The sequence below is a fragment of the Euleptes europaea genome, chromosome 18 (assembly GCF_029931775.1).
Source record: "Euleptes europaea isolate rEulEur1 chromosome 18, rEulEur1.hap1, whole genome shotgun sequence".
NCBI lineage: Eukaryota > Metazoa > Chordata > Lepidosauria > Squamata > Sphaerodactylidae > Euleptes > Euleptes europaea.
In genome coordinates this window covers 22,062,079-22,088,195 of record NC_079329.1, presented here as the reverse complement: position 1 = coordinate 22,088,195, position 26,117 = coordinate 22,062,079, and the positions used below count along the sequence as shown (strand labels likewise).

The 26,117-nt window shown below is 46.5% G+C and overlaps 1 protein-coding gene across 1 annotated transcript in view; it reads right to left on the bottom strand.

Annotated features, from left to right (window-relative positions):
• Nucleotides 1-6,000: 6,000 nt before the first annotated feature.
• LASP1 (LIM and SH3 protein 1) overlaps nucleotides 6,001-26,117 on the bottom strand; it is a 279,531-nt gene continuing 259,414 nt past the window's right edge. The window contains exons 5-8 of the mRNA XM_056863255.1: nucleotides 16,449-16,556; nucleotides 8,868-9,039; nucleotides 8,490-8,593; nucleotides 6,001-6,489 (exon numbers count right to left, since the gene is read on the bottom strand). Coding sequence (XP_056719233.1) covers nucleotides 6,316-6,489; nucleotides 8,490-8,593; nucleotides 8,868-9,039; nucleotides 16,449-16,556 — 558 coding nt within the window. The 3' untranslated portion in view covers nucleotides 6,001-6,315. The remainder of the gene's footprint in view (nucleotides 6,490-8,489; nucleotides 8,594-8,867; nucleotides 9,040-16,448; nucleotides 16,557-26,117) is intronic.

The window sequence follows — 26,117 nt, the reverse complement described above, 5'->3', positions numbered from 1 at the left end:
CATAGGAAATAACTTGTTGTCAGACAATGGTGAAATAAGGCTGTTATATCTTCTGGAAAAATCTGGTTAATCAATGAGATTGTGTCTTTTACTGGAACCTTGGTAGAGAGGGATACAACATCAAAACTGACTAATATATCCTGTGGATTGAGTCTCAACGGACTGATTTTGTTGATGAATTGACCATTGTCTGACAAAGATATTCACCCAATATATTAATTTCAACCAACTGGAACTATTCCTTATAAAAACATATCCTGCACTAATTGTACTACTGAGTACTACCTTTATTTTCAGATAAAATATTTTAAAATTTGTTTTAATCATTAAACCATTGCTGTACAGTGGTCAGATGTTCCCTTAAACATCACATATGGAAGAAATGCAGGATCCTAAGCAGTGTATGTGGTTCTCCCCTCATCCAATTTACCCTCACAATAGCCCTGTGAAGTAGGTTGGGGAGAGCTGTCTCACACGAGTGTGATGGCTGAACAGGGATTTGAAACCAGATCTACCTGGCCTAAGGAAAGACTAGCTCCTCTACCTCTTTGGGTGTTGGGACAGCCTCACTAGACAACCTTTAAGATCAGTAATCAAGCTATGCCCTACCCTGGATAGGCCAGGCTAGCCCGATCTTGTCAGATCTCGGAAGCAAAGCAGGGTCAGCCTTGGTCAGCCTTTGGATGGGAGACCAACAAGGAAGTCCAAGATTGCTATGCAGAAGCAGGCCATGGCAAACCACCTCTGAATGTCTCTTGCCTTGAAAGCCCCCCCCCCCAGGGTTGCCATAAGTCAACTGTAACTTGACCCCCTCCAATCTATCTAGTTAACAGAATGGCCCGATTCTGGAGAAATGTCTGTCTCCAAACCTATGCACGTTCCAGGAAAATGTCCAGGTCTCCCTCTATCTACTAGTTTCTAGTGCTAGGGTTAATTGAAGAATTGATTAAGGCAGCTTTGGTTCAATGGATGCATTTTAACTTTCTCTTTTGGGGTACTGTTACTTGGCAGCACAGTGGAGTTAGCCTTAGGCAAATCAGACAGTTAGCCTCCATTCTGCTCTGCAGCGAAGAATACTCTGGACCTATTGCAGAGGGTGCTTAGGATGTTAAATATACCATAAAATACTTTACAAATGAAAAAATTCAATGTTATATGTGGCTTGTATTTAAAGGGCCCTCCAACAAGTTTGCAAAGGAGATTCAACATAAGAGTCCAATAATTCTCAGAACAGAGAGTTAAATCCAGAATTTACTTAGTTTTATAGGACTTCTGGGGATGGGGAAAAGGCAATGATCAGCAGAGAATAGCAGGGTTAAACTTGATCCACACTGCTCCTAACAGGTTCCAAATCAAATTGACTCGAGAGTCTAGATGCTCCCAGGGAAACACTGCTTTCAACCAAAACTGGGTTCCAGTGGAAAGGGTCAGGAGCAAAAGAGATGAGAAATATGACAGCGTGGGTTCAGGCTGTCTTCACTATGTGGAGGTTCTGCCATGCTAGGAAACTTCAGCCCTTCAACTCTGGCCATCACCAAAGGACTCTGGCCCTCCCAAGTCTTGGATTGCATCTACGACAGTAGAAGAGACTCGTCCTTTAGAGAAGGTTCCATTCTCAATCCCACCTAGAAAAAGCTCCCTCTGTTCCACAAGCAGGTGCCTTGGCAAGTACAATCCTCCATCTTTCAGCCCCAGCACAGGCCTTTTTCCCACTGAGTTTACGGGATAGAGCAGAATATACTCCTCAATAAGATAATCCAAGGCACTGAGAAAAAAAGATCTGGGTGCAAAGGGTTGGCTGCTTTCTGCTAAATGAAGGCTCTTCTCACTATGCAAGGTGGCTTCCCTTTGGTGATGAATTCCTCACTTATCAGAAAGGATTGGATCTAACCCAAGATCCAGGGCTGTTAATGGAGTCTCTTTTCAAAGGGACCACACTCTACCGAACTTGGAATATCATAACCATTATTGGCAGGACCACTTGTCTGCGGATGCAGGAGTAGACTCAAGCTCCCAAATCATCCAAGATATCTCCCTTTCAGTTCATAGAGGCTCCCCAATGATCAACCCTTGGATATGCAAACAAATCAGTTGCTTAAAAGATCAAAGTTGCTATTCCAGATTGCATTGAGATGCAGGCCTTCTCTTAGAACATCATGAACTTAACGTATACATTAACTTCTAGCAGGGGAAAAAGAAAAATAGCCCTAGATGTTCTAATCTGGAGGTAATCACTGCTTGTTCTATGGATGGAAGAGCTGAAAAGGAATTGAGTAAATTATCTTCAATTGAGGTTTTTTTTGGGGGGGGGGCGATTCCATATCTGCGCTGGGTTGGGTGAATGAGTCTGACCACTGTATCAGATCCTGCTGAGATGAATCTATCAACTTGCTTTCATGGGATCTATCAACATCCATCAGAGGGTGAAGGTTTTGTGGCTTCGTTATCAAGGGAGTTAAAATTAAATTATCAAAAACCCGGGAAAATTCCTTTGGTGTACAAAAACAGTTTCTGATGCAACAATAAAGGACTCCTAGGACTACCAAAGGTGAGCAAAACTCTCTGCCCAGCTCAGGTTGTTAAGGGGCTCTATTAGAGTTAAGTCAATAAAGGAAAATAAGTAAAACAGTCAATGAAGATCAAAATCAGTCAGCAGGTAAAAATTATACTTTTATTTTCAAATTGGCGTAAACCAGAAGAGAGCTGGAATTCCAATTGATTCTATGGTGCCCCTGAAAAAGGCCCAGATGACTTCTGGAGAGGGCGTGCAAGCCCATAAAGAAGAAAACATACAGACAAGATGAAAACCCCAAAATAAACCTTTTTTTAAAAAAATCATTCTAATAGACACTGAAATCTAGCTTGGAAAGCTAAGATGTACAGACTTTACATGAATAAAAATGGATACACTGATGCAACTTAGCTGTTTTTATTGGTTTTTAAAAACATTTTATTTCTTTAAATACAGGTTTAGGTGCTTTTCAGCTATTGGAAAAAAATAAAAACGCAAAAGTGCATAAGTCAAAGAAGGCAGAAAAAAATAAGTCAAGCAGTGAGAAACTTTCTTCCACGGCAGGAGTGAAAAAGCTAGGTGAGAGTCAAAAACGTGAATTATCGTAATTTTATTTGGTCCTCTAAAAATATTTATTCACATTATGACATTTTGCATCTTCCTCACACACACACACAAAAGCTGTCCTCAAGGATTGTCTATACATGATTTTGCCTCATCCTAATAAGCTACAAAGGAAACAGCCACCGCTAAGCTTGTGCTTCTTCTTAGCACCAAGGATGCGACTCCCCCAGTCCCCTTACCAATTGAGCCACTCTTGTTGGCACCATGAGAAAGGTCACCCCCATGGCTAGAAGGCCCCCCGGACACCTGCAGATCTCTAAAAGGTCAGAGAAAAAGCAATGGCGACCACTCCCTTGGCACCAGGTTCGAAACACAGATTTCCCTTTGGGGGTACAGATTTGCTGGAGAGGAGACTGAACCCCCCCTTAACACATTTATCACTAGTGCAAAGTGCCCAAGGAGGGGGAATGGGGGGGGGGAACTATTCAAAAACCTTTGTGCTTCCACAACAGTATTATTTGGTCACTGTTCCTGACGGCTGAGATCTGCAAGTTATGCAGGGGAGGGGGCTTCATTCTTCAGTAGCAGTGGGGAACCGGACAAAGGGTTAAAACTGTCAGGTGAAGTTAAAAGGTGACACTCCGGTATTCCTTCCCACCAAGTACAAAGAAATGCAGGACAGCTTCAGGAGGAACAAAACGAACAGCACCTCCTTGCTTTTAACTCAAGTGAGGGACCTAAAAACCAAGGGAGAAGGTTCTCCTTTGATTTTTGTACTCCTCTTGCAAAGAGACAAAGAGGATACTTTCTAATATTACCAACATCTATTTTCTTTGCACTAGAATCCACAGAAAAAGGAGGGGTTAAATGGGGATGTTAACCCTTGATGTGACTCTGGGCACAGAAAGGGGGAGGGAAAAGTGGACCATGAGCACGTAAGACGCAAGAAGCAGTGAAATGGCAGAGAATCTGTGCAGTCAACGCAAGTTTCAGAGTTTGGTCCTCGTGTGTTCCAGGTTCTGGAGAGGTATTAGACTGAACAACTAAAAACCGGAGGAAATTCAGTGGATCCGAGCACCTTTCCTTGAACATACCTTTGAAAGGCAGCCTTTAAAAGCAGAGTTAAGAAGCCCACCTCCGGAGACCAGCACGGTCACAAGAGGCAGCCGCTAACTCTAACTGGCTTAGAGTTACTTTGCAGGCTGTATATAAAGACACGGGGATTTCCCTACAGGCTGCTTCCATATGTGCAGCGACTGGCAAGCATCGCCTACAAACACGGAAGCAGCACTAGCGCCATGACCCTATGGAAGCAAGATCGGCTCTCAGATCCAGGAACTGCCAGAGATGCTTCCAGAGGACTGTGGTTCCGTAGAGGAACAGGTTGCGAGTTTCTTTCTCACGCAGAATTTGCCCTTCTTTGCTGACTCTGGGGTGCCTTTGAGAAGTCACTGCTGAACTGTAAAACGTAATGCAAAAAAAAAAAGTGACTATGAGCAGAGAATGGAGACTTACGAGGCTCCAGTAACTTTGGGAACGGAAGCATCCTAACTTGTTCCCCTTTTCTGCCTGCGTCTTCCCATTGGGCACACACCAGCCTGGCCTTGTACGGTTCCAGTTAAGAGTAGTTCCCTGCCATTCTAACGTGAACACGAGTTGCTTTTGGTCTATGATGCTATCCAAAGCCAGCAAGAGCACCTGCCAGCTAGATACTAAAGAGAGGGTGAGAGGTATATTTCTAGTGCAAGGTATGTGTGTCCCCTGACCCTTTCGTCCAATTGCCAGGCTGGCTTGTGGGCAGCAGAGAGAACAGAGAGGGCTGTAAACATCGTTTGGCTCAGAAAAAGGTACAGGATGGGGAGATGCGGCCGTCTACTGGCCTGCCTCTCGGGTCCGTGGTGAAAGCGCTCCGTTGGCCCTTGGGGGACACCCCCCCCCAGACACCGCCGATGGAAGAGGGAGAATTGGTCCCAAAGATAGCGTTGTCAAGCGTGGCTCTTCCTGCCTATGAAAGAAAGGGACTGCTACAGGTAAAATGGCTATTCAGGGAAGCGCCTGCCTGTTTCCACCTAATAGGCGCCAACAGAATTCAGGCTACGGGGGGCGGGGGAGAGCATGTTACGAGATACACACAAGCACCGGAGGCTTTAAGAGCGGTGGCTGTATGCATCTTCAGCTGGCCAATTCTTGCATAGGCTGGCTCAAAAGTCATTCTAAAGCTGCTTGGCGAGAGGGGGGGCAGCAGGAATGGCCAGAAGCATTTGAATTTTGCTGTCCCTCCCTCACGCTTCCCCCAGCCCAGAGGTAGAGCACCAAAGTGGAGTTGTGCAGACCGAGCCTCCTCAGGGGCCAGAGAGCTTAGGCTCCACTGAAAGCCCAGGGCCCTTTCCGCACCAGACTGTTTAACTGCAGGGATGCCAGTGCGCGCGCCCTCTCTTCCCAGCCTCGGAGAAGGAGACCCCAGCTCTTAACTTAGCCCTGGAATCCAGGAGCCAATGCTCGGGTGTAATTGCTACAAGTCACCTCCTTTCCTTCTCCTAAACCCTCTGCCTCCATCCTTCGCATTCAGCACTTAAACCGTCCTTCATCTTCCCCGTAGATGTTACAGATATGCTGTTTTGTACAAGCAAGCAATGGAGGATGATTCCACCAAGGGCTTCTGTCAAGCTGATATTTAAACATTACAGAAAGGAAGATAGGTGAGCCAGGGTTAACATGCCAACAAAGGCCCCGGGGCAATTTTTTTTCTAGAGGAAAATTGGTCAGAGGCTCTCCCCAAGTTACTGAAGGCCCTAGAGCCCTAAAAGCAAGTATGGCACCAGGTTCATTCCCTTAGGGCTCCCGAGTTCCCGTTCCCACGTAGCGGTTTGGTTAGATCAGTCTCACTTAATTCAGAATTCGAATCACTTCCCAAAAATGGCAGGTCCCTGTAGAGGGAGGAGAGCACAGTGCCAAGTTCCATGAAAGCAGAGGGAGAGGATGGAAGGACAGCTGGTCTTTTCAAAAAAGTCTTACAAGGATAGTTTAAAAAAGAGAGAGAGTGAGAGACACCCCAATGTCAAATGCCTCCAAAAACAAGGCTATGTTGGCAGAAGAATAAAAAAAAAGGACCAAGCCCAGAGGCTCAGAAGAAAGTAACCGATGCGTGACAAGAGACAGCAGTGAAGGGACAATGGAACGAGAAGCACACGATGAGAGCCCTTCCCCCGCTTGCATCCAGGGCAGCACCCAGGCAGGGCTCATATAGCCTCCACGTAGTTGGCCGGAAGCATGCCCGTGTCGCCGGTCCGCTCGACGGTGCCATACATCCAGCCATCGTCGATCTGCTGCACGTTGATGATCATGTCGCCGTCCTGGAAGGAGACCTCGTCCTCGTCCGCCGCGTTGTAATCATAAACCGCGCGGAACCGCTTCTGAGGGTTTTAGGGTGGAGGGCGTGGGGAGAAGGAAGAGACAGATCAGCACTCAGGGGTTTCTGTGGGGTTTGCGCACAAAGAAACGGGGACTGATGCTGGTCACCCGGTTCTGCTAGCAGCAGCTGCCTACGGAAGTGCAGTTTGTACACTGAGGCAGTTTCAAATTCAAATTTATTAATACGGTCAACTGACCAATAACATGCCAACACATCAACATTTCCAGACTCAATAGTTTTGCACCGCAGAATCAGACTGCCTGTACAAATAAAGGTGTAAGATCAATAAAAACAACCCCCAATTAAACTTATCACCTTAACATTGATAAAATTGTAAAACATTCTAACGATCATTCTCTAATAAAGATCTGCATATTTTAATAGCAACAGCGCAGAACTTGGCAGTTTGGAGCATGAGCTGAGGATCTTCTCTTAATAGGAGCTTCTTTGCCAAAAGCTCAACTGACTCTTCAGCGAATTTACCCAGCAAGGGAGAAATAAGCTTTGCACTGAGGCAGTTAAGAATTGCGGGAAAGGGCCTTGACCTGCCAGTGACCAAGGTATCCAGGGGACATGGGAGGTAGCCGCCTGCCCCAACCCCTGACAGTGCAATATCTTTAGATTCTGGATCTCCACAAGATGGGGGTACTGAGTCACAGAAGGGGTATCTGAATTTCATCCAAAAAAGAGATTTATTTCTACTGTACATCAGCAGCTGCTTCAGAAACAAGTAAGAGTATCTCAGAACTATCTCGGCACTGGCAGCCACCAAAAGCAATAATGAATGGGGCTGGTGATGCTCCCCACCACTTGAGTGACTTCCCTAGACATGCAGTGCTCCACAGAATCATAGAGCTGAAAGGGACCACCAGGGTCATCTGGTCCAGCCCCCTGCACAATGCAGGAAATTCACAACTACCTCCCCACACACACACCCAGTGACCCCTACTCCTTCCCAGAAGATGGCCAAGATGCCCTCTCTCTCATCATCTGCCTAAGGTCACAGAATCAGCATTGCTGACAGATGGCCATCTAGCCTCTGCTTAAAAACCTCCAGGGAAGGAGAGCTTACCACCTCCCGAGGAAGCCTGTTCCACTGAGTCACATTACCTGCAGGTGACCGAGACTGGAGGAAAGCCATTAAACCCACAGACATTTTGGCGCTGTGCTACCATTATGGCATGCTGTGACCTGACTCCTAAGGGTTTATGTGGGGGCAAACTTTGGCCAAGGAACAGGACTGGACTTGAGAGGACGTTACTATCACAGCTGGCACTGAAGGCAAGGATGGCCTTAGATCATGACCCAAATATTGGCGCAATCATGGACTCTGTGGGGAGCTGAAAGCAGGATGTTGCCATGTTTCATCCAGTTTTCATGAGGTATTGTCCCCCCCGGGGCCTGGATTTTAAATGCAAAGCACCAGGCACACTTAATGACGTTGATTTGCTTGGCACACGTGTTTGCATTGTCTGCACAGCTGCACGGTGTGTTCTTGGCAGTCAGGTGATTTACTCTGAAGAGCACTTCCTTTCCTCCACAAGCTTAGAAAATACCTCAGTTCGGAGTGAAAAATCTGAACCTTTCACATGCTCACGTGAAAAGTCATTAAGAAGATGACCTGGTTTTTATATGCCAACTTTCTCTACTACTTAAGGAAGAACCAAACCGGCTTACAATTGCCTTCCCTTCCCCTCCCCACAATAGGCACCCTGTGAGAGAGCTCCCTGTGGGGCTGAGAGCGCTCACAGAGAACTGTGACTAGCCCAAGGTCACCCAGCTGGCTTCATGCGGAGGAGTGGGGAAACCAACCCCGTTCACCAGATCAGAGTCCACAGCTCCAAACCACAGCTCTTAACCACTACAGTATGCTGGCTCTCATCTCCTTGCAGGCAAGGGGGAACTTGCAACGGGCGAGATGTTCTGAAAACAACCCCCTCTCCCTGCCACGAAAAAGGCTCATGAGCCATCAGTTCCCTTCTTCCCCGAGGCTGCACTCACCCCTCCTCCAGATGGGGCATTACGCTGTATGGAGACAGGTGCTGCTGGCTCCTTGTAGCCATAGGACTGAGACGCTGCCTGTGGTGGCGGCTGGTGGTGGTACACTGGGGAAGACAAAAAAAAAAACAGTCAGCCAACTCTAGGTTGTTGATGAGATTGGAAAGCGTGCCCGGGAACCCTGGGGAGGCAATACAGAAGTCCAGATTCTGCTTGAGCCAGAAATTCTGTTGGACTTCCGCTCTGAATTGTCCCGGTCACAGAATTCTTACAACCGTTCCAAGAAGAACTGACAGGGGCAATGGAGAGCTAGCTCTTCAGGAGTTAACGGAGGCCACAACAACCCTTCCCCCAACTCAAGCACAACCACAGCTCATTTACCAGGGGTACTTGGCTGGATGTGGTGAGGTTGCTGGTGCGGGGGTGGCTGCTGCTGCTGTTCCACTGGCCTCCTGTAGTTGGCGCCCTCCTGAGAGTTGCGGCGTTCCAGTTCTCCGCCCTCCCCACCAGGTGTGCCCATCCGGCTCTTTTCAAATTCTTCATGATACTTGATCTGCAGAGGAAGGACAGAACATTACAAGGATCCTGACTACAAAGCCAGACGGCTGTCTTGAGACAAACCGGAAACCCTTTGGCGGTAATTCTCCCCACGTCTTTAGCGGGAGCCTCTTCATCTTGGCTCACTGTTTGTTTATGTTATTGATAGTCCGCCATTCTCCCTGGGACTCAAGGTGGATTACACAAAATAAGTCAATACAATCAACAGAGTGGGACATCCAATAGACAAAGCAATAGGATGTGACTTCTGGAAACCAACCAGAATTGAAGCACAGAGTAACTACTAACATGACATGTTAAGCCAGGGGTTCCCAATATGGTGCCCATGGGTGCCATGGTACCCGCCGACACCTTTCCTGGAGGGGCCGTGGCTCAGTGGTAGAGCATCTGCTTTGCATGCAGAAGGTCCCAGGTTCAATCTCCAGTTAAAGGGACTAGGTAAGTAGGTGTTGTGAAAGACCTCTGCCTGAGACCTATGTAGAGTGGATTACAGTAGTCTAGTCTAGTCTCGAGGTTACCGTGGCGTGGATCCCGGTGGCCAGATGGTCCATATAAAGGTAGAAGGCCATCTTCCAAGCTAGGCTGAGTTGGAAGAAGGCGATTTTTTTGCAGCTACATTCATTTGTTTCTCCAGCAATAATGTTGGATCTGGTATAACCCAGAGGCTCTTAACTGGCTCAGCAAGGTTCAGCCGAATCCCACTGAATGTGTGTGTGTGTGTGTGTGTGGGGGGGGGCATAAGGTCCTTCAAGACCTCTGCCTTCCCAACCAGCATTAACCTTGTCTTTCCAGAGTTCAGTTTCAATTAATTCACTCCTAGTGGATCAACTTGAACAACAGCATAAACAAATCACAGCAGCCAGGCAGTGATTTAGGACCTCTACCACATCACCAGATTTGGAAAAGGATACACATAGCTGAGGATTGTCTGCATACTGATGACAGCCAACCTCAAAACCTTGGGCTAGTCACAGCTCTCTTGGAGCTTTCTCAGACCCACCTACCTCACAGCGTGTCTGTTGTGGGGAAGGGAAGGTGATTGTAAGCTGGTTTGATTCTTCCTTAAGTGGTAGAGAAAGTCGGCATATAAAAACCAACTCTTCTTCTTCAAAACTACAAATAATTTGGCCTAAGGGTTTTACATAGAGACTGAAGAGCATAGGGGATAGGAACTGCATCCCACGGAAGCCCACAGGATAGGTCCCACAACGATAACTGGTCCCCAATGGCAGTCATTTGAGTTCAGTCAGTGAGGAATGCTTTGAACCAGTCCAGCACACAACCCCTGATGCCTACTGCTGCCTCCAAGAGCCTCAACAAGATGGCATCATCTGCTGTATCAATGGCAGCAGATAAACCCAGTAGAGCGACTGAGAGGCCTCGCCTTTGTCTACATTCAGACGGAGGTCTTCAGCTAAAGCCAGCACAGCAGTCACCATCCCATAGCCTCGTCTGAAACCAGACTGAAAAGGGCCTAGAGCAGATGAGTTCTCCAAGAAGACCTCGAGATGGGCTCTCTCAATCACTTCGTCCAGGAAGGGCAAATTAGAAACCGGGCGAGAATCGGCTACATCATTTTCTGCCCTCACCCTGCTCAGGATGAAACTCATTGGTTGAGAACATTGCGCTGACAGCCGTTATAAGTGCAGACGGGTGAACAGATAGGGTTGGAGGCTGTACCCTATTAATCTGAACACCGGCTCACTCACTCTAACCCTCCCTCCAAATCTGAGAAGGTAACAGTGTGCAAACCAGCAGGTGGCAGCAGAGAACCATAGCAGTGCCACGTTGTTAGGAGGACGCCATCTCCCCATGTTCTGTGGTGGGGAAGGGGGGGGGGAAGAGAAAGAGAAGAATAGCTTGGCACATACTGCAAAATTCTGTGCCAGCCAATCCCTCCCTTCAGACGTCTAGGCCGCCCTTTTCGAGCCTGTAGCCAAGAACAAGAATTGCTTCTGACAAAATCTTTGGAAAGGCGCTTTTAGACAGAAGTCTGCTCACTGTGTGTCAAAAACCAACACCATTTCCAGGGGCTGAAATGATCCAGGAGGCCTGGGGGGGACAGACAGGACAGATCTGATTCACTCTGTCGGAAACTTGCAGCCACCTGACAGGCGGGGCAAATACCTGCCCTGGCCGCCCCCTGGGTCATTTGGTAGCCAAAATCAATGTGGGAGAGGGTTTGCAGCCTATCTGGCTATTGCAGTAATAATAAAATCATTCAATGTGGGAGAGGCAGGAGCTGCCCCCCACGCTGTGGCACCAGTCGGAAGCAGACCCATCTGCACTTTTTTACGCAGGAGTTGCCGCTGGAACTTGCAGCTGCAGTATGGTTGCCAAGTCCCTGTGGTGGACTTGCATAAAAAGTAACATCTAGTTGGGCTCCGAGGGATATGCTCAGTGCTGAAAGCCACACTTCATAGAATACAGCATGTTCACAGCCATGCGGCACTCCAGCTTTTGGAGGAGGGGACAGAATCCCCGTACAGACAAAGCCAGGTTGCTAGTGGTAACCCCCCCCCCCACCTCTATCTACCATCATGCTCCGCCAGGGAAAAGTTTGCCTTGTGTTATCAAAGAAAAGTGTCAACCTCTGCAGCCCTTCTCAACAGCCCAGATAAGCTTCCATCACTACGCCCTGAACCTTGCAACAGGGGGAGGATGAGGCAGTGCAGCACCTGTAGTGACAAGGTACCTGAAACAGAACTTGAGGGAGGTCTGTGGGAATGCAGGTAAGGGAAGACACTGTAACGGGAACGTGGGCTCAAGACCTCAGCATATCCCCCTTACCCTGGGGCAAATCATGTCCTTGTCATCATACTTTATACCAGGGGTGTCAAACATTCAGCCCAGGGTCCGGATCTGGCCTCTTGAGAGCTCTTATCCAGCCTGTGGGCCAGACAAGGCAGCCATTCCCCCCACCCTGTCTCGATATGGGCTGGTGATCCCATTGTGGGCTTGCCAGCCGAGGCAGCCACCCCTGCAGTCCAGATCTGGGCTGGCGAGGCATGGCCCAGCCAAGTGACGTTTATGTCATATCCGGCCCTCGTAACAAATGAGTTTGACACCCCTGGTTTACACTGTTTTCCCAACACCTCAATGAGAATAGTGACCAGTCCTCACAACCACCCTGAGGCAAGGCCGGTAGGAAACGATCTACACCTTGCAATCTGAGAGCTGAACTCAAGTAATTTGCAAGTCTTTGTGGTGCATAATTTATTCTGCTTCTGCCAGCCTTGGGAAGTGCTGAGTCAAGCCCGGTGATCCTCTCCCAGACTATTACAAATCCTGCCAGGTCTCCACCCTCATCCACTTCTGCCCTCTGGCTCCTGAAGCACCAACAAGGCACTACTCCCATCTTTCATCTTCGCACCCACAAAGGAACACACATAGTTCTGCTTAGGTGTCCCTTTATTTACTGGCACGCTCTCTCCTCTTTCACAAAACCGGTGATGGAGAAGCCCCTTCCTAAGGTTCCAGGTCACTGAATGTCACCAACATGAAGGTGGAACTAGTCAGAAGACGGATCTCCCCAACCAACCAACCACCTGTGTTCCCTGTGCTGCTCTGGAGATTTCGCCAGGAAACTGGGACGAGCTGAGTTATATCAAGCCATCGTCAGAGAGCCCTTTTCCCAAGGCAAACATTCCGTTTCGGCCTGGGGAAGAGCTCAGAGTCGAGAGGGGACTGAATGGAATTCGTAATTGAAGAGGAAAACAGCCAAGGCAAAAGGGCAATTGCTCCATTTAAGAGCTCAAGCGCGGTGAGCGAAAGGCTATGGACCAGAGGGCCTGGGAAGGGACTCCCTGTGAGACTGAATTCCCTCTGCAGGGCTCTCCCAGAATTAACTCTCAGAGTGCCAGCAAACACAAGATGGCTACAGCCAGTTTTTAAGGACAAATCAACAGGCCTCAAGGAGATTTTTTTAAAAACAGCTAGGCTTATACTGAGTGAATGTGAAGAAGCCATCACATATTTTCACTCACTGGAGTCTTCGATACAATTCTTTTTGCTAGCTTGCACTATGATTACAATTCTGTCCCTTTTGTACGTTTTTATTTTTCATACCTGCTCACCTCTCAGTTCTGGAACCCCTTCTCCCACAGTTTAACCAGCTGGTAGGATCACAATCCAAGTCAGTGCGATCCAACAGAAAGAGTGTCTTGCTTGACCTTGGAGATCATGGGTTCAAATCCCTGCTTAGCCAAGTGCATACTGAGCAGCCCTTGTGACAGTTACGTTGGAAACAAACACAATTTTCTAGGACATGTTGTATGATGCATGACCACTTCATCCCTCTGAGGAAATGGACTCTGGCCCACAAATAGCACAATTCATTTGTTGATCTATAAGGTGTCACAATAGTTGCTTTTGCAGCAACCAATTAAGACAGCTACCATTTTTGGCCCCTTGGTTATCACCTATAAAATGGGAATTAAACGCTCTTAAGCTCCTTCTTGGCAAAGTGATTGAGAACAGTAGCAGATCAACTCCACCCCGTCTTCCTGGATAACTCGTCTGCTCTCGACCCTTTTCAGTCTGGCTTCAGGTCAAGCTATGGGACAGAGGTAGCTCTGCTGGCTTTAGTTGATGACCTCTATCTGAGTGTAGACAAAGGTCATTGCCTCTGTCGCTCTCGTTGGACTTACCTGCAACCTCTGACACAGTAGAGCACACCATCTTGTTGAGGCGCATGGAGGCAGAAGTAGGTATCGGGGATGCTCGCTGAACTGGTCCAAATCATTCTGCACAGACTGGACTCAAAGAGCTGCTATTGGAGACTAGTTGTCATCAGTTTGGAACTTATCCTGTGGAGTTCCACAGGGCGCAATCCTATCTCCTATGCTTTTCAATCTCCTAAAGGTAAAGGCAGTCCCCTGTGCAAGCACCGGGTCATTCCTGACCCATGGGGTGACGACACAGATCCCGACGTTTACTAGGCAGGCTATGTTTACGGGGTGGTTTGCCGCGGCCTTCTCCAGTCTTCTACACTTTACCCCCAGCAAGCTGGGTACTCATTTTACCGACCTCAGAAGGACGGAAGGCTGAGTGAACCTTGAGCTGGTTACCTGGAACTGACTCCTGTCGGGATCGAACTCAGGTCGTGAGCAGAGCTTTTGACTGCAGTACTGCAGCTTACCACTCTGCGCCACGGGGCTCTTACTAAAGCTCTTAGGACAAATCATTTGTAGCTTTGAGGCTGGGTGTCATCAATATGCGGATGATATCCAGCTCTCTGTATCCTTATCCGAATCCCCCGATGATGTATGTGGTAGTGGGTCTGAATCACTGCCTGGCTGCTGTGGTAAATTGGCTAAGAATGAACAAATTAGAACTAAATGCTGAAAAGACAGAGGTGATGCTGTTTGGGAAGGCAGGGATCTTTAAGGACGCTATACTCCCCACTTTTGATGGAGTTCAGCTGACCCTTGCTGACTCAGTTAAGAGCCCTGGGGTTATACTGGACCCAATGTTATTACTGGAGAAGCAAGTGAATTCTGCTGCAAAAAAAGGCTTTCTTCCAATTCAGCCTAGCCCAAAAGACGGCCCCTTACCTTGATACAGCTGATCTGCTCACCTGGATGCACACCACATTAACATCAAGACTAGACTATTATAATGTAGTGTACATTGGTCTCCCCTCAGCATCAACTCAGAAACGCCACAGTAATTTGGAAATTCCTGCAGAATGCTGCAGCTCGGCTATTATTATTAGTATCCCATATTATTCCCATCCTGCAGGCACTTAATTGGCTGCCCATCAGTTACCGGGCTCAATTTAAGGTGGTAGCTATCACATAAAAAGACCTTCATGGCCTTGGACCCTCATATTTGCGAGACCGCCTATCCCCCTACACTTTGATCATCGGAGCAGGTCTCCTGTAGGTGCCAATCTGCAAATGGGAAAAATCAACAACTTCCCATACATGCCAACTCCATTGCGTTACTGGGCACTCTTGGGGAAAACAAGCGAGTGTGCGAGCGCGCACACACACAATCCTCTCCTAACCTCACTAGCTGTAGAGCTCTCATGATGAAGGAGCTGCAAAGCATGATGAAACACACTACAGAAACTATCAATGGAAAAGGTGAGTACACACTCTGGCCTGGTTTTGTCATTTTCCCACATCTTAAAGTAGTCAAATTCTGTCTCCTATCACTGGGTCCTTAACAAGCTGGCAACACCCCATTTGTCCCACTCCATTACAACTTCCAGCAAAAAAAGACTGGGAAGCGCCCCCCCCCCAATACACAAACACCACAGGGAGAAGGCTAACAGCAGCTTCAAATTCCTCAGTGCCCAGCTGCCAGAACCTCTGCGTACAATTGCTGGTAGAACAGAGATCAAGGGGAAATCAACTGAAGGCAGCCACAGCAGGCCGTTTTAAAGTGGGAGGGCATGTGTGCGCATTTGGCCGCAGTTTCTAGGCATGAGACGCACAGCAGCGTTCAGCCAGAGTTGCTCAGCCAGCTCATGGGAGGAGAAGCAGGCCTCCTGGATCTTTACACAGACAGACTAGACTGGCTCATTTACCATGCGCTAGTCTGGCATCAATCACAAGGTATTCTGCTCAAGCACTCAAGACTTGTGCTGATCTGAGAAAGTTCAGGTTTTAAAGCTTACCCGCCCTGCAAATTATTCATGTCAGCAAGGGGAAGGAAGAACAAGCTTCCAGCCCTCATGATAAAACACTGAGGCACTTTCCTCCAAATAGTTGTAAGCAGTCACAAAGTGGAACACAGTACAGCTCCTCCTCGTGCCTCTAACATGTCTATTGCCCCACGGTCTGCAACTCACAATCCTCCTCAGTCTGTGACAACAAACATGCAATTAATGTAATCTTGAACCAAAGAAACTGTGGTGCAAAAATTAGTTCATGTTTCCTGGCAGATATTATATCCTCCCTACACTTTGTAAAACTCCCTACACTTCTATTGGCAGGCGGCGGCAGTGGGGAGCTGAGTTATGCAAGCATATTCCTTTGGCAAGGCTGGACACTTTAATGGGAGTATACCATTTCTGTCTAGGCCTTTCCTGCTCCTTCGTTCCAGGGGAAAAGTCAAACTCCTAAGCGATCGTCAGTTTTGACATTCCATGTTTGCTTTGAACGCCATAACATGTATTCTATACAGACACACACACGCATTCAGCATTTGATATTTCAGCTAAACCTAGGTTTCAGCTGTTGTGTGGACTGTGAAAGGCTGATCCTCATCTTCAAACCAGCAAAGTTGCAAACCCTGTCTAACTTCAGTTACAGAGTTCATGAGTTTTCAGATCAGATTCTTAGAACTACTTCACCTGAACAGTGTTGTCGTAGCTGCAGCAGCCAAGGGAAAAAAAAGAAAAGTTTAAATCGTTTTGCATGTAATGCACAGAAAGTCGTATGCAGGACAGCTTACGTTGCTGATCTGATCCTGCGTCTTCTTGATTCGCTGCAATTCAGGGGTATCAGCCACCACACTGAAGCCCTTCCCTTTGTTCTTTTCAAACTCCTCCTTGTAGCGAACCTGCAGAATGCAAAGGGTATTATTAATAGGGAGAAACCCATAATTCTCAGCTTCAGCACCTTTTTAGCAAGTACCAGCCTTAAGTGGCATGGGGTGATGGTTGGGGGGGGATTGTGGGTCACCATTCCCCGCAGCAAGAGAATCTGCAACTGTGGTGGGGCAGAAGCACTCAAAATATGGCTGCAGTCAAGTTTCAAAGCCAGTTTACCTAAAATTCAAAACCGCTGAGTTGGAGTAAGTGAATGAGTTACACGGCAAATACCTAGCGTTTGTTTTTTGGGGCCAATCATCTAGCCAGACAGGTGTTTTTTTAAACAGCCCTACTACTGACCATAACACACCTATCTTCATCCATTTCATAAGGATGAAGCTGAGCTGTTGCCATTTTCAGGGCTCGCTTAATAACAAAGTCTCAGATGAGGCTGGGTCAAGCTTTGGGAAATCACATTAAAATTAACTTCCTGGAATTGGCATGTGTTTTGGCTTGGCATATGCTTTGAGGAAAGAGGGCAACAGGTATGGAGAACAGAGTCAGCTGGCCTGCCAGGACAGGAGACCTATGAGAGAAGTACTGACGCTCTTTCTGGTAAACCGCAGGCGATTTTTACGAGGTTGATTCTTGCATGCACACTTTGTATGAGACCCCAATACAGCCCAGGGTAGAACAACTTACAGGTATTCTACCTAGAGGGATCTCTAATTCGAAACTGATTATACAACCTATACACATGCCTGGGCTGGTATAAAGTTATCTATATATGGTCATACATTTGTTTATTACTTGTGTGTGCATTATATGAGTTTTTATTTGATCACTGAGCAAGGCCTGTAGGCCGAAACGCATATGGTCTGTGTGGTTCAGGTTTATCAACCTTATGAGTTGCCACTGAGGCTTGTTTTACAATTTTTAATGTTTTAAATCAAGATATAAGCGCCTTAAAATAAAAAATATTTCCATTATATATTCCACCCAACCTTGGGTACCCAGCTTTTAGTTTTTTAGGTTGGGTTTCTTCCCCCCTTTTTTTGTTCAGAATAGGGCATGTCACCTGCTAACTCATAAAGCAAAACTCCAAGTAGTGTGGCAAGACAGCTCGACATGATCAGAGGTTCTCCGGTAATTAAGGAGTTTTTGCTGTGAGTTATATATTATCTGTGCATGTTTAGAGCCATGTGCAGGGCATACAGTGGTCACGTGGCTCTTCTGGTTGATGGGAATTGAGAATGTGGCTCTCTGCAGTCCATGGAGTCAGGACCACCGTGCGTCTAATCACTGCACCAAGACTAGCTCATCCTGAGAATATCTAAAAGACAGCAGACCCAGGACAGTACATTCATTTTAAACATACTGACTTGACCCCACAAGCCAAGCCCCCTCCCCAAATTAATTTTACAGGACATTAGATATGCAGATGAGGGCAATCAATGCCATGGTGGGGCAAGTGAGAGCTATAATGGCATGTAAGTTTCTTGAAGGTTCTGTGCAACATTAAATTTACGAGCCTCTACGACAACTTGTTGCTCCAGCAAAGAGATAATTCTTTACTCAGCTGCCCAGTCCCTTCAAGCAAGGGACAAATGCTGCCTACTGGCTGTAAACAGCCTTATTGGCATTGCCACTGAGGCCCAGCAGAGGAGAAGAGAGGGGGCCTTGTTCTCCGAGACAGGAGAGAGACAGCCACAGCTGCAAGCAGCTTCCTGGATTTCAAATGGTTGAGAGCCTTTAGTAAGCAGAGTATGCCGACACAGAGCAGTAGTGTGGGGTTAATAGGCACTGGAACCTACACAATTCTGATTTTAGTGGACAGAGGGATCATTCTTGGGAATGTGCCAAAGTGCACTTATCCTGCTAGTACCAAGAGAGCAGCAAAAAGCAAGATGTTCTCCTGCATTCCGAAATGGACTCGAGGAGTTCTGTAGATAGTGACTGCCACGACAGACCAAAGGGGGGCTATGAAGAGTAGGCAAGCATGTGGACTGACATGTTTTGGTGTATGAGTATGCAAAGCTTTACAGTTTTATAGAAGGGAGCCAAAGGTCAGGTGCATACAAACCGTGCTGTGTTTCAGGTCACAAACATCTGCACAATGCAAATCTTAAGCTTTGTATAGTCCAATAGCACATATGCATATGGACAGTTAATGCTATCAAGCCATTTTACCCGTACTCTAAACCATGGCAATCCAAAGGTGAATATTTTACCTACTTTGCATATTTCCAAACATGAGTAAACCCTCCCGTCCCCCCGCAGGAACTTCACAAAAGCTAAACAGAAGACAGTTCTCTAGGCCCAGCTATAACTATCCCACCTTTTCTGTCTTCATCCTACTATGGTATAATACAGAAACTGTCAGCCTCCAGTCCACATCCGAATCTCATGCCAGGTTTTGGAGGCCTCTCAGGCCATGTTCCCAAATGCTTTTCCAGATAGGAGTACCCATCACTCCCATCAGCCTCAAAAGGAAATTCCCAGAGGCCTGTGTGTTACTGCAGAAGCCTCTGGGACAGGGAATTCTGTCATTTTGCACTTGGAACTTGCTGAACAGCAGCTGCATGCCTTCTCCATTGAATTCTTCAGCAGGGATTGGGCAGGACACGCAGTCCCTCCCTGGGGAACTCCATGGGAGGAAGTAAGCAGTGGAGTTGACCCAAAGATATCCAAACCACCAACCCATTAAATTGGCCATATCTGGCATAACATCCTTCACAAGGTACAAATTCAGCTGATGCATTCAAATACCAAAGGCCAACCACCGTTCCCCCTTATGAACCTATCCAACCATTTTGATAATCTTTGGAGGCTGTACTTTGGGTGCATCTGCTATATGTGGTTAGACAGGTGGTAACACGAGCACATTAATTATGGCACTGAAATTATGGAATTCCACCCCCAGGAAGATTTGTTTGTCCCCCTCAGTGTCTTTTGCCCATGGGTAAAGACTTTTCTATTTTTGTTTGGCATTCTCCCAGGGTACTTCCTTCCTGTTTATGTGTATGCATCTTACAAGTTTGTGTTTTGTTAGATTTTTATTGTTTTATACACACACGCACACACTTAAACCTTTTTAAAATGTTTTTGACTTTGCTGCCTAGGAGACGCTGAATTGGGTGGAAAGGAAGCACAAATATTTAAAATAGTTTTATTAATAAGCCAATCACAGAAGAATAGAACGTTTGTCAGTAACTGCTGGCATGTTTGTAAATGTTCCCTTTGTAAAGCTTGTGGAGATTCTCAAATTCAGATCCTCTGTTGGTCCCAGCAGTCCACTACTGGAATAAAACTGCCCCACAAATATGCATGGTGTCACATGAAATATTTAGCATTTATAGAGCACTTTCAGTGTTTGAAACGTTATAAACCTTACAACAGCCCACTAAGGTATGACAGTATTAATTTCATACTGCAGGTGCGGAGGGGGGCTTGCCTGGGGCCACCTAATGAATTTCTGGCAGAAGAGATTTGAATTGGTACCTCCAGGATCACAGATCAATCTTAGCTACTATACCACACCAGCTCCCTGAAAGATGGTGCTGTATCCTAAAGTAGCTGATCGTATCTTACTGCAAGCTGACAAAATAAAAAATTGAGTATAAAAAGACAAAAGAAGGCTATAGTCGCTGGCCCTTAGTATCAACAGAAAAAGGAACTTGTGCTTCTAAAACGCTCAGAAATTAATACTCCTTTTGAGACTAGATAGGTAATTCTGGGGGGGGGATTCATTAGGAGTTTTTTTATTTTATCCCAAACTTTGATTTCCCCCCACCCCAAAAAATGGAACTCTGAGGAAGAAACAGCCCCTGCCTGCCCTGCCCTTTTTACATGTGTATGTGGGATACTGCTTCTCTTGTGTCTTAGGAATGACCACTGGCCTTGGGCCAGTCACACAGAAAAACCCAGTTGCTCTATCTGTAAAATGGGAATTCAAATGACTGATTCCCCCCTCCCCCGAGGAAAATGTATTTCATGGACATAGAACTGTTAACCAAATTACAATTGGGGGGGGGGGCTCAACAAGGAAGCAAGGTCCCAGCTATAGTTTTGTAGCGTGTGCGCGAAGGGGCTGCCAACTTGGAAGGCTTTAAGGCAGTGAAGTGGCTGCCAACTTGGAAGGCTTTAAAAGGGGAGTCAACATGTTCATGGAAGAGAGCTCATGGGAGTGGACATGTTCACGGCTACTAGTCAAAACGGATACTAGTCATGATGCATACCTATTCTCTCCAGGATTAGAGGAGCAGGCCTATTCTATTTGGTGGTGTGGAACAGAGGCAGGATGGTGCTGCTGCAGTCGTCTTGTTTGGGGGCTTCCTAGAGGCACCTAGCGGGCCACTGTGTGAACAGACTGCTGGACTTGATGGGCCCTGGCCTGTTCCAGCATGGCTTCTCTGATGTTCTTATTCCTCCTGCACCCCAGAGGGTGAGGCAACAGAGAGCTGCAGGCAGAGGAAGTGCTTCTCAGACAAGGCTGGCTTTCAGTTTTCTCTGTCCTTTTATGGGCACTCAGCTGGAATCAGCTCAGCTCTGAGCCTCACAGAAGGCCAGACGAGAGTGAGTCAGGCAAGCCGGCTCCCTCTTTCCCATGTCCTACTCAACCCTGGGCTATTATGAACTGGTAGAAAGAGGATGGCGGGGGCGGAAGGCTAAATGCACTAAATGGGGAAGTTGGGGGAGGGGGGACACTAGCTGCCCCTCACTGAGGAAGCAATTCCTTTCATCAGACTTGAACAAAAAGTTACAGAAGCATTATTCCCTAGTCATTAAGCAGCCTGTAGTCAAGTTTTTGACTACTGCCCCTTTACCCAAGAATACTCACACAAATAATGGGATTATTCTGGAATGTGATTTGTGGTTTACCCTTAGCTGTGTGCATTGTGCACAAGTGAAGAATTGGATTCCTGGACTTTATTCTTTTTTCTTCTTCCAACAAGCTGCTAGCCCTCAAGGATACAATGACAGGCACAGGCTTGAAAGTGTCTGAGCACGGGCTGGTGAGATCTCAGAAACCGGGTGATGGTTTGAAGCAGATTTACCAGTTCATAGTTTCCTTGTAAGCAGCAGAAGCAGAATACAAACGAACATATCTAAGTTTCAGGTTTCATCTTTCTCTAGTTCAGGGTTGTTTAGCAGCCTGGTACGCAGATCCGCCTATAAGCAGAACTATATTCCATCACTGAGCCAACTGTGCAAATAATGTTTTGTGCTAGGTGGTAAGTCACTCTGCTTTTTCTAAAGTGAGGCAAACCTTTTCAGTCAGAAGCCCGAACTAAAAATTATGACAGTCAACACATTAACGGCTACGTTCACATGAAGAGAAACAGTGACTGAATAGGCCTGTAGAAGTCATTCCTGACTTTTTGCAGTGTTCGTATTACAGGAATACTTTCACGTATTTCATTAATACTTTCCCCACAAAGCCATGCAAGTCTATCCCAGGGCTCTCCTGTTTTTCGAGAAGGGAGCCAGCATGGAATGCTGGACAGATATACTACATGAAAGAGTTGGTCTTATCTAGAGAAATTCACAAGAAGTGACTGTCCAGGTTTAAAACCTGACCTTTGGAAGCATAAAAGGCATTTTGATAAGAAACCAGTGCGTGTTGATTGTGTGGAAAAGCGCTGTCAAGCTATGCTGCATAGCTGCCTCACGCCTTCCAAAAAATCCAGAACCTACATTTTTAAGGGTTACTTTAGTAACAGGACATCTTACTTTGGAGCAAAGCAACCGCAAGCTTCCAAGTCCAAGGTGCTGCCCCACTTCAAAGTTTTTCCTGCTGCCTCCTCCAAGATGTTATTTTAGTCATTCAAGGAAGCAAAATGACAGGAAGTAAGCCCTCTTATTCCATGGTAAGTTGTGGGCTGCAGGCATTAAAATTAGCCCACCTAGAGGGCTTGTTTACTCACACAGAAGTTAATTGTGTACTTCCAGCAAGCAATCGGAACTAGCTACGCCTTCTCAGCATCTCAAAATAAAAAGCCAGACCTCTGAGGCACGTGGGAGGCCTTTAGCGTGGTGGCCTCAATCCCAGATGCTCTTGGGGATGGTCTAACTATCAGCTCCAAGAGCTACCAGATAGTACAATGTGCAAGGCAAAGTTTCTATTCTTACCTCCCCGGCACGAGCTGTCCAGAGCAGTTTTTGGCATGCCTTGCCCCAATGGCCAAGTGTTCTTTCCTCATGCAAAAAGCAAATCTGGAGCCATTTGCCCCCAATCACCACAATGCCTTAAGTGTTATTCCAACTGCAAGCGAAGCCAGCCCTCCCAAGCCCTTCAGGGGCTGTTCATCCTACACACCCCTGCTCGTGGAAGCTGCCTGCTTCCCAACACACACATTCATGCTTCACAACAAACTATGGAAATAGGAAAAGGGGCTTTCATGTCTACCAAGGACATTAGGGAAAGATATGAGGACCACATGTAATGGAAGAGGAAGAAAAGGGCTCAGAGAGGCAGATGGGGCTATGAGCTGGCAGCTGAGGAACAGCAGTATCTTGCGTTGTGTTTATCTAATAGCTTAATTCTATCATCCTAGTTAGGAAGGATGGGGGAGTATGTTTGATGCTACCCAATCCAAAGCTACGTGCCCATCTTAAATGGGTCAGCAGACTTTACACTATTCTCACAGACAAAAAATGTTAAGCTCCCCATGAATTTACAGTGTTTGACATCTGTAGGTAACAGACACACTAAGAAGAGGCTTCATTCACAGCATTTTAATACCAACCCTGTTCCCACTAGGAGTTGACTTTGGACATCCAGGGCAGGAGGTGCTTCTGGATCATTGTTAGGCTTCCTAGACAAGGGCCTCCCTAAAATATCCTGGTGTTTTCTTTTAACGCTCCATCTCGTGAAACCACCACAACTGGGACACAAATGTGGAACTCAAAACCCAGATCTCCTAGAATGGGAGAAGAGTGGCACAGCCTTCTTCGGAAGAACAGAGCTCCTATACAGAGGGCCTCTAATCAGGCAGCTCTCCAGTCAAGCTGGCCGCCTGCTTGTCTCTCAAATCACCTACACAGCTATGCAACAATAGAACTGGAGGACGACTGGCTCCTGGGTTACCTCCTTTCTCCAGTGCAATGCCAAGGGATCTGCAACACTGAATGTACTGGTGTCCACTGAGACATTCCTGCACTTGGAAGGCAAAAAAGGCAGCTAGCCCTCTGACTGAGCAAAGAGGAACCAATGGTAAGGTTTCGATCTTGAAAGCAAAGCTGCCCAAAATACAGCACATCTAGAAGCACAATTTTTTTAAAAAATTTTTTTAACTTATACCCTGCCCTTTCCCAGCAAGGACAGGCTCAGGACAGCTTCCAACAATAACAACTCACAACGTATTACAATATAAATGAAAGATTAAAACATACAATTTTAAACCAATTGTCCAGTTTAGATTAACAAGGTGGCGTTCTAACTCCATAACCGCTTCTTAGAAATGACAAGAATATCCTTGATGGTGAGGATGGTCTAAGGTGATACTCGGGAGATGAACATCGACCGAGAAAGTCCCAGGTCCTCCAAGGAATAGGGACAGGAAGAAGGAACAAGGAGAAGGGGAAAAGGTAGAATCACATCTTTAAAAGAACATAGCAAGTGTGCCCTTCAGAGTGAAGAAACGCTTGAAAACATGCTACCACCAGACATAGTGAATCAGGCATGATAACCTTAGCGTGAAATAAATGCGCCTCTTATAAGTTACTTAGGAATGTGAATGTTAAGCTGTCTTTTATCCTTCTTCTTGACTAAACCATGCCTTCACTTAAGTACAGAACCAATTCCTTAACAATATACCAGAAACATCTGTTATCTACATCATTGCAACCTCTTAAATCCACCTATACTCAAGTAGAGTGTTGGTCTTAATACATGGGAACTCCAGCAGTCAGAACAATGTTATTAATGATACAATCTCTACCATAAATCTATTTTCTGGAAAATGAAGCTTCTGCCTATAGTTCATGGGAAACAGTTTTCCCTAACTTGAGGCTAAATTCAAGTCTGGATTTTCTCTTGTAGTATTTATATTTCCCCACATAGCCACACACACAAATATTCCAAGACTGTGTGCAGTCGCTTAAGAGTGGTGGACTCCCAAGATGATAACGGTGAAATATTTTTGTCACCTGACTGGTTTTTTCCCTCCTCTGACAACAGCTGTCTGATGTATCAGCACCACCTACTGGACTTTGAAAAAAAGCAAGTAACTGGACTCAAGCCAGTGAGGAATGGGAGAAAGCCCCCTCCCCAGCCTCAAGGAGGATAAAACGTCTGCTCTCAAGATGAGGTTGGACCATTTCACCAAGTTCTGTCAAGGAACCAGATTCAATGTGAAGCGTTTTCCACAGAGCCCTCCAGCAACCAGATGCGGCATCAGGGCCTCCTCCCTTTTTCTGGGGTATCAGGAATAGGCGTGTGACTGAGTCTCCTCAGAAATATATTCTTTCCTAAGTAAAGTTTAGGTATCCCTTGTAAAGACTTACTACCTTGATGCAAGAACATGGTCCTGGGATCTTGATTTTGTAAAGGTTGTTGAACAAATCCAGTAAACTAGCCTAACAGCTTCCAGTGCCAGAATCTGTGCTTGCTGGAAGAGTTTTGGCTATTCAGAAGCTACATTCATAATAATCGCAGGGAATATTCCAACCTTCTCCACCTGAATGCAGTACCAAACTCACATTTGTAACTATTAGTCTATGTATTTGAAGCCTAATAGTAATACTACTTTGTTAATGAATACCTCTTAAGTAAATGCTCCTTGTTTATTCAGAATACTAGTATTTGTTCCTGGTTTTATTCACCATACTGTAGGGCCCTGTAGGGTGAATAGCGTAGCACCTACCTGACTTTCCCAAATCTAGTTTTCGAATCTCAAGCTATAAAAGCAACTGACACCCCAGGAAAACCTAAGTCAGGCCCAACTAGCCTGTTTCCCACCTACAGATGGGCAAGAAAGGGTTGCTTGCCTGGGAGAGGGAGAGGTCTCAGCTGAAAATTAGTGAGACAGAAAGCAACAAACGCCAGAGGTACAGGCAAGGTGTGGTTAGGCTTTGGTAAAGCAGCAAATCTTGAGGGAAGAGAAGTAGTGGCTGATGAATAATGTCATACAGCGAAACCACAGTGGAACCCTGCTTACTTACCTGCCTAATGATTAACCCGGCTTGGGGGCTAGAGCAGCACACAAAGGCTTAGGGGCCCAAACAACTGCATTTCCTTACACCACAAAAAAAAAAAAAAGCAGCAGAAGTAGAAAGAGCTACAAAAAAAAAAAAAAGGCCAGGATACATTTGTGCAAGTCAGGGAGCCACTGAGCAAGGCAGCCTGACAAAAGGCAGCATTTCAAAAGTGTAGCCAGAAATGAATGCAGGGTGTGCATCTAGAACTTCACACCATCTCTCTTCCAAAGCAGCAAATTCCGTGGTCAAAGAGAGATCTCAAATTTGTACACATTACATAGCTTCTTGCCCTTTCTCCAACAGAACCATTCTGGCTTGTGATGATTCCCAGGCAAGTAAGAAAAAAGTTTATGATATCCTTCAGAGGAAAAGAAGACGACCCTGTACAA